At 38.9% G+C, this 9,175-nt stretch overlaps 1 protein-coding gene across 1 annotated transcript; it reads left to right on the forward strand.

Annotated features, from left to right (window-relative positions):
- Window positions 1-753: 753 nt before the first annotated feature.
- Window positions 754-1,677, forward strand: LOC106675409 (olfactory receptor 6N2-like). Its single transcript, XM_014409832.1, has one exon. It carries the CDS (start codon window positions 754-756, stop codon window positions 1,675-1,677), a length of 924 nt encoding a protein of 307 aa, XP_014265318.1.
- Window positions 1,678-9,175: the final 7,498 nt, after the last annotated feature.

The following is a 9,175-nucleotide window of genomic DNA, read 5'->3' on the forward strand; positions in this document are numbered from 1 at the left end:
TTTTGGATACTCGACCCACCTCTGGCACAGAGTGAGCTGCCTTGGCAGAGATTTGGTGCTCTTCTTTAAAAATTGGATGCTTCACTTAATGATTGTGGACAATCTTGTTTTCTTCTCACATGAACAAGTAACGTCTCATTCAGTGTTGGAAAGACACTTTGTTGCACTGAGGTCTGCTTATTTTCAGTGTCTTGTACTTGTTTTTACACCTTGCAATGTTAAAGTTGGTCTTTGTGCTTGTTAGTGTTTGAAAGACACTTTCTTGCACTGAGGTCTGCTTATTTTCAATATCTTGTACTTGTTTTTTTTTTTTTTACACCTTTTAAATGTTAAAGTTTGCCTTTGTGCTTTTCAGTGTTGGAAAGACACTTTCTTGCACTGAGGTCTGCTTATTTTCAATGTCTTGTACTTTTGTTTTTTACACCTTTTAATATTAACTGCCACTCTTTGCCTCCATCCTAAATTCCACATTTCTCAAGTTGAACTAGTTTATTCTACTCCACTGTGTAAGATTTAAGATCTCAGCTAAAAAGATTTTGTGTTGAAGTTGTGCAGTGCTAAGCAAAAGAGAGTGAAAAAGGTGAGATGAACCTCCAATGTTCAGCTCCTTGGAGGCTTAATTTGTCTGATAAAAACCTTCCACACACTGTAACTGCTCACTGTTTGCGTGATGGTGCATTTTTCAGTATTTTCCATTTATCCACCTTGTGCAATTTGTTTAATGAAACATTTTGTAGTTTTAAAAAAACATCAATGGATGAAGAATTAAATGTTACCTATATAACTTTTGATGGACATGTGGAAGTTAACAAATACAGATATGTTTATTTTTTTATTATGTTCACATTATATATTCTAATAACTTGCAGTAACTCTATTATTATATACCTCATTTTGATCCACAAAAATCTCCACAAACCTATGTACACTTTTATTGCAGCATTGCTACTGAATGTTGTTATTTACGCCACAACTATTTACCCAAAACTCCTGATTGACTTTTTATCTGAAAAACAAATCATATCATATTCAGCATGTCTCTTTCAGTTTTTCATAATTTATTCTCTAGGTTGTTCTGAGTTTTTTCTCTTGGCAGCCATGGCCTATGACAGATATGTGGCTATATGTAAACCTCTACAATATCCAACCATCATGAGAAAAAGCACTGTGAGTATTTTCCTGGTCATAGCTTGGCTTGTACCTGCTTCTAATATTGCCGTCCAAGCAATAGGAATGGCTAAAAGTAAACTGTGTTCCTTTCATTTAAAATCAATATTTTGTAACAATACAATTTACACTCTTCAGTGTGTAAAATCAGGGTTAGTTACTGTATTTGGAATTGTTAGTTATTTAGATCTCGTAGTATTTCCTATACTTTTTATAGTTTTCACATATACAAAAATATTTATAGTCACTTATCGCAGCTGTAAAGAAATTAAGAAAAAAGCTGCAGAGACCTGTTTACCCCACATGTTAGTTTTAATTACTTTTTCCTGTTTAGGTATCTATGATGTAATCATGGCTCGAATGGAAACAGATTTTCCAAAAACTGCACGCTTAATAATGACATTACAACTAGCTTTGTATCATCCTTTGTTTAATCCATTCATACATGGGCTTAAAATGAAGGAAATTTCTAAACATCTAAAAATCTTGTTTTGTCCACCACTGTTATAAATTTAATTTGTAGAATTTAAGCCTGTTAATAGCTGATAACATTTTTCTGGGTGCATGTTTATTGTAAATATGCCATAGTCTGTTTTACGATCATACTACTTATTTTTTTATAATTTTTTTTTGTATACTTACATAAACGCTAGAGTGGAAACTTTACTAAAAATTATATCCATGCTGGCAGGTACTATGTTAAATCTTCAAGAAAATTTTCTTCATTAGTTAATCGTATATATTGTTAATTGTTATATATAATTCAAAGTAAATGAGTAAAATGTTTGGAGTTTTCAGCTCTCCGTTCTCGTGAAAAAAAGGCTTTCCAGATTCATTTTAGACTTATAACCCTAAGTAGGCAAAATGAGGAAAAGCATTTTTTATTTGACTACAAATTGTACAAGTTACAAATTTGGCATTAACACTCACACCCAACACTTCAGACAGTTAGGATCAACAGTTAATTTAGATTTTCTCATCTAAATGCTTGAAAAATAATATCTGCAGGCAAGAGACAGTACACAGGGCTCTAGACTAACGTTTTGCCATGGGCGTACCGGTACGCCTAACGGCACAAAAGTTAGGCGCACACAAATTTTATAATAATTTAATATACGGTAATGTGTTTTTCTGGATACACTGTGCTTTTTCAGCATTCAAAGATTGATGACACCGTGTCAGAGCACTGGCTATGAATTTCAGAAGGATCAGGCCTTAACAGAAAAGTTAGCAATAGTTCTTTTCCTATTACGGCTACATCCACTTCTGTCGTGCCTAGGCTGCTCACTAGGCCTGGGTATCATCACTGATTTCTATAATCCATTTGATTCTGGTTTTCAAAGTCCTGATTCGATTCAACTTAGCCTCAGACAGTCAGAAATATTATAATTCTGATCATTTATCATTACTGACTTCTTCAGAATTGTGAACATCACAGCAGATGCCTTTGTGTGAAAGTAACTGAGAATAAAACACAGAAAAACATGAAGGAGATTTTCCTGGTCTGGCTTTTTATAGCAGATAACCTTAAAAATATTCTACAATGTTCTGCATATAAAGTTAAAATTTCTTCAGTATTGAACAACAGAAAAAGTAGGCTTTCTTGTCCGAGGTCATTTAAGTGAAAAAAAGAAAAGAAAAAGACAGCAGCCAACAGCGCTGTAAACAACTGTAGACTGGTGGGTAATAAGCGAATGAATAATACAGAAAACAGCGATTGGAGACGGGAAACTGTTCTTGAAGTACAGAGAGAGAGAGAGAGCTAGCTGTGCATGGAGTGTGATTTTAATTGTTGTGGAAGCAAAACAGCAAAATTCATGACGACATTGATCAAATGTGAAGCGCAGTTTGCTGCTTCTTTTGCTGCTGGCTCGGTGAATTTTGGTTGGAGAGAGACAAAACCTGCAGCTCAGAATCAGCGCAAAAAGACGTAATCACAGCGCGGACCGGACGCATCAGAATCCCTAATCTCCGACTGCGTGTCCGTCTACGGGCCGTCGGGTGAGAAAGCCGAGAAAGACAAAGTTGATTCTGATGCGTCGGGTCCATTCTGTGTTTACGTCTTTGTGTGGAATCGGTGTACCTGCTCTCATTTGCTGTTTGGTTGTTGTTGAAATGGTTTTGTGAGCTTTAATCTGACGTTTCTGGCAAAACACAGTTATATTTAACAGTCAATTCAGGATTTAATGAATTGATATCGCTTTATTCAAGCTACTCACCTCCCACTTCCACCTGCGCTTTCAACTGGACCACGGCCAATCAGAGAGGTCCTGCCCCTTACTATCTGACTGGTTTAGTCCACAATAGGGGCATAATGTGTGTCTGTTGTTGACCACAGGGAAGGTTGCAGATTTTTTTTTTTTTTTTTTTTTTTTTTTGCTATCCGAACAGTTGGTCGCACAGGTGCAACCAAATTTTTTTTTTTTAGTCGCACCACTGAAAAATTTGGTCGCATTTTCGACCAAATTGGTCGCACTCTAGAGCCCTGGTACATCTGAATAACCATTTATCAAGCAGTAGGGTCTGATTTCTTTACATACTTTTTAGCTTGATTTCTTTCTCAAAATGAGAAAATGTATCACCACTGACTGAGATACACTACCAAGTGGCCGTAACAGTGTATAGCAGTGGCTTGTGATGACTTTTAAAGAAAGGCCAGCAAAAACAACTTGAGTGTGTTATGGTTTGAGGTTGAGTCTTTCGCAAAAGCTGCTGTCCTGACTCATGAGAGTGCTTTTTTTTTTTTTTTTTTTTTTTTTAGGTATTAAAGTCTTTCACTTTCTGAAGGTATTATCTCACTGACTGGCACTGTGGTGGACCAAGTTCCCATCACTATTTTAAGAGATACCTATGACACAATGTGGTACAGTGCCTTTTCTGACCAGATTTCCTATGGTTCACATTTGTTGGTGTGGGAAATAAAATAGTGCCACTGATACCACTGATCATTTGTGTTTGGCTATAGAGTGCAGCTTATTAAAGCTCTCCAATACAACTATGATTACCTGTTTGTCTGCTGTCCAGAAAAAAATCCATGTGACCCAGCCGTGTCATACATATTCGGTGATTGAATTTTACTGAAATACAAAGAAAAGATTCCCCAGAATCTGGAATAGAGTGTGATGTGGACACTCAGGTGGTGGTGCTAAAAGATTACTGTCTTCAGGTTTTGCCTGTGATCACCATCTGCCTGGCTATTTAGGAATGAGGTAAACTTAGGAGAGAGTGCTCTACTATTTTTAATTTACACAAGTCATGTCAGAGCTGGCTATTAAGCAGTGAGTGTTCAGTGCGTATCACCCACAAGGTCAGGATGTGATAAAGAGATTCCACAAGACTTTGAAATCTATACATCGCAAATATAGTGTCGAGTCTAAAGCAGAGTGAGATAAGGGTCTGTCATTGTTGGGTTTTAGCCCAGCTGAGGTTGGTTTTGGACACACTGTGTGTGGGCTACTGAAGATGCTGCTGGAGTGTTGCTTGTAGAACATAATGTGTTAGACTGTATAAATTAATTTAGGGAAAGGCTGTACACTGCGTGTGAGCTAGCACATAGTTTCCTCTCTGATGCACAGTCTAAAATGAAGGAAACTTATAAGTTTTTCAGGCAGGAGAATGTGTTCTAGTTCTCCTCCCCATGGTTGGTTTCAGTCGTTGTTTGTGTGATTCTTAACGAGGTAAAGAGCCAATTCAGTGACACCTATTACCTGAATAAAACAGCTAATAGGAAGAAAATTTAGAATGTGATTGGCATATCAATGTTGAAGAAATATGTTGATTATGGAAAGAGTCAAATCAATACACCTGTGACTCAGGCTCCATGTGACTGTGGTGTCACCCACTAACAGACCTGAGGCAGGTGGGTTGTGTGTGCAATCTGTTCCAGGTTCCTGTGTGAGTATGACATATTTATATATATATATATATATATATATATATATTGTAAGACCCCGAGACTTATTTATCCTATTTAGATAAGCTAGTTGTGCTTTTTGGTGACAAATCCACAGTTCTCAAGCATGACATACATGTTGGTGACCATCAGCCCATTAAACAGCATGCCTACTTTTTAATCTACTGAAGTATTCATACTTTACACATACACAAAAATGTTCTTCATGTCTTATCGAAGTTGTAAAGAAATTAGGAAGAAAGCTGCAGAGACCTCTTTACCCCACCTTACAGTTTTAATTAGCTTTTCCTGTTTAAGTTGCTATGATGTCGTTATAGCCCGAGTGAAATCAGATTTTCCAAAAACTGCACGCTTAATGACATTACAACTAGCTTTGTATCATCCTTTGTTTAATCCATTTGTATATGGGCTTAAAATGAAGAATTTTTTAAACACCTGAAAAGGTTATGTTAGAGTGAATTGTTAAATGTTGTCATTTTATGCTTGCCAACTCTGATGAAAGGAATTCCACTGTCCTTCTCCCCAAATTCTCGAGGTTCTGGATGGGGGGCTGTAATGTTTTATTGCAGATACATCCTATCTGGAAGATCTGTTTCTTGTGATGTTGCTCCTGCTTTTATGACCCTTTGGTCAGCAGGAGGTAACACACACACATTCTTACACACACACACACACACACACACACACGCACACACACATTCTCACATAACACACACACACACATTCTTACAGAAGTTCACACATATACATACAATGCCTTGTCTTAGAACCAAGTGGGCGTGGCTTTGCTGTGATGTGTTTTGTGTGAACTGTCTCTCAATAAAAGGCAGCAAGAGGAGGTCAGATTTGGGGTCATTTCCGTGGTGGACACAGACGAGGCCTCCCTTGCGCAAATAATGGATCGATCGACTGTCTTGTTTTCTTCATGATGAATAAGTCTCTAGAATTAGCGGGGCTTGTGGAAACACAGACCCAACATTTATTTGGTCCTCCGAGCGGAGCCTAACACATCGCTCCACCGAGGAGAGGGAGAGTACGCCACCGCAGTCTGCTAGCAGCTATCGTCTGGGACGATTGACCAAAGCCCTGGTACTTTTCTTTGTTGCCAGGCCAGAAAGTTTGCGCCTGAACTCCCCTCGGGGTGGATGGCGATTGATGGGATCCAGAGCTTCTTCCCATGAATTTAAACAAACAGTGAGTACAGAAGGCCTTAGAGAGCAGCTACGTGCCCGTGCGTTAAAGCAGGTACGTGAGTGCGCAAGCTGTGCGTGTAGACGCAAGCTGCCTGGTTTCTCCGCCAGTGTTTTTGTTTTAATCTTTTTGATTTTTTTAAGGAGGGTTAAGTCGGTTTCTCCACCGAAGGAGGTTTAAAGAGGTTTCTCCACCGAATAGAAGGAGGGTAAGGACGGTTTCTCCACCGTAAGGAAGTTCATACATATACATACAATGCCTTGTCTTAGAACCATGTGGGCGTGGCTTTGCTGTGATGTGTTTTATGTGAACTGTCTCTTAATAAAAGGCAGCAGGAGGAGGTCAGATTTGGGGTCATTAGTGGGTCTCTAGAATTAGCGGGACTTGTGGAAACACAAACCCAACAGGTTGTTTTCTCCATCCCCAAAAATTTGATGCATTGATTCTAAATTGTTAAGATGCTTAAGCTATTTTAAAAATAGTTTTATTAAATATTAAAGTCCTGAACTTGATTTATTCTCCATTTTTTGCATCATTGTTATAAATTTAATCTGCAGAATTTAAACCTTATTTTTTTTGAAACCAGATATTTACAAACTCTTCAGATAAAAACACAAACACTTTTTAATTGTAACATCAAATCAGACTAAATGTTTATTTTTTTAGGTTGATAAATATAAAAAAACATATTTGTTAACTTTAAGAGTAAAGAGAGAAACTATCTATATTTCTTAATTGTACATGGCACCAAATTGTATTCAAAATTGAGCCACACTTATGGAGCTCCACAATTCTTTTCCTGGTGTTTTGGTTAATATCTCTTGATTTTCCCATGTCAAAGAAACAGGCTCAGTGTTTTGCCTTATATGCATCCACAGGTGTGCCACCAATTTACTCACATGGACTCTACTAACCTATCAGAAGCTTCTTCAGCTCAGAACGTGTCAATGAAAAATTGTACTTAGTAGTCAGTATAAGCTTTTGATGATATAAGTTTACATGTGATAGAATACTGCATGATGACCTCTGTATTACTTAGAACTGATTGTTCTTTATAAAACTTGTTCTGATATTTTTATCTGAATCTTCCCACAGCGATAGTAAGAAGCTGAACAAGCAGTTCTGACCTCTTACCAGGAATAAGAGCTGCTCCCCACATTCCACCACACACACACACACACACACACACACACACACACACACACACACACACACACAAATCACATGCGCACGTACCAACATTCCACTGTACAAATGTATTCATTATTGTATTACTTTTCTTGTGTATAAATAAAGACAAGTGCAAGAACAGAGCGCTGATTACAGGGCCCCCACTCACGTGTGAGCGCTCTGTGACCGCCCTTGCAAGTAAAATCTGCAGCGTGTGTGTGTCTTCACTCTTAGACTCAGCTGAAGAAGTGTCTTTTAGAATAAATCTCTTGACAGAATGGACTCGTCTGGAGTGTTCTTATTAATTAACAATAAACTTAGTATATGTATATGTACTCCTAAATTTGATGAAAGTGATAAAAAATAGATAGCTCTGTCTCTCTTTATTCTGACATTTAACTAATTCAAAAGATATTTCAATATTTATTTATCCAAAACAAAACAAGTTTACGCTAAATTGATGTTGTACAGTAAAAAAAATGCTCTTGTGTTTTCCATAAAGTGTATGTAAATATCTGGTTTAAACTGTAAATATACTGCTGTGTATTGAAATTCCTCTTGTTTTGCATAGAAATATAGTGAACAACATACAAAGCATAATGTATAAAATAACATCTACCTGAGTGTTTTCTTTGAAAGAAGCCCCTTATGTCCATTCTTGTATATCAGTACATTACTGAAACCGATTTATTTAGCTGTGGAGGGTAACAACTGAAAATATGAAATAAACAGACATGTAAGCTAAGACTCTCTACGGAAACAGCATTGTTGTTGTTCGGCTTTTCATTTCGCCATTTGTTGATTAACTTGAAGAACAAGTAACGTAATATGGGTAATCAGTTTGATATCAATCTTTCATGATACACCGTCATATTTACATTATTTGTACAGTATGAATGATTTGCTTTGGTACCTGGTCAAACTTCAGTTCTCCTCTGTCTGCCTGTCTCCACTTCTCCAACAGCAAACTCGCAGGCAGCAGCTCCCCTCGCTCAGTCACTTAGCGTCTGAGCTCGGATCATACCAATATTAGGGGGGATTTACGCACAGTCGTAAATTCCCAGTGTGCAGCTTATCCGGGGGAACACCAAGGCGTTCCCAGAGAAACCCATAATCTCTCCAGCGTGTCCTGGGTCTGCCCCGGGGCCTCCTCCCAGTGGGACATGCCTGGAACACCTCACCCAGGAGGCGCCCAGGGGGCATCCTTGTCAGATGTCCGAACCACTTCAGCTGGCTCCTTTCGATGTGGAGCAGCAGCGGCTCTACTCTGAGCTCCTCCCGGATGGCCGAACTTCTCACCCTATCTCTAAGGGAGAGGCCCGCCACCCTTCGGAGGAACCTCATTTCTGCCGCTTGTATCCGCGATCTCGTTCTTTCGGTCACTACCCACAGCTTGTGGCCATAGCTGACGGTAGGGACGTAGATCGACCGGTAAATTGAGCGCTTTGAGTACTCCATAGAAAAGCGCTATATAAGAATCAGTCCATTTAAATTGAGAGCTTCGCTTTTACACTCAGCTCCCTCTTCACCACGACGGACCGGTGCAGCGTCTGCATTACTGCAGCTGCAGCCCCAATCCGTCTGTCGATCTCCGGCTCCCTTCTCCCATCACTCGCGAACAAGACCCCGAGATACTTGAACTCCTCCACTTGGGGCAGGAACGCATCCCCGACCCGGAGTGGGCACTCCACCCTTTTCCGACTGAGAACCATGGCCTCAGATTTGGAGGTGCTG

This window comes from Maylandia zebra, linkage group LG16 (assembly GCF_041146795.1).
Source record: "Maylandia zebra isolate NMK-2024a linkage group LG16, Mzebra_GT3a, whole genome shotgun sequence".
NCBI lineage: Eukaryota > Metazoa > Chordata > Actinopteri > Cichliformes > Cichlidae > Maylandia > Maylandia zebra.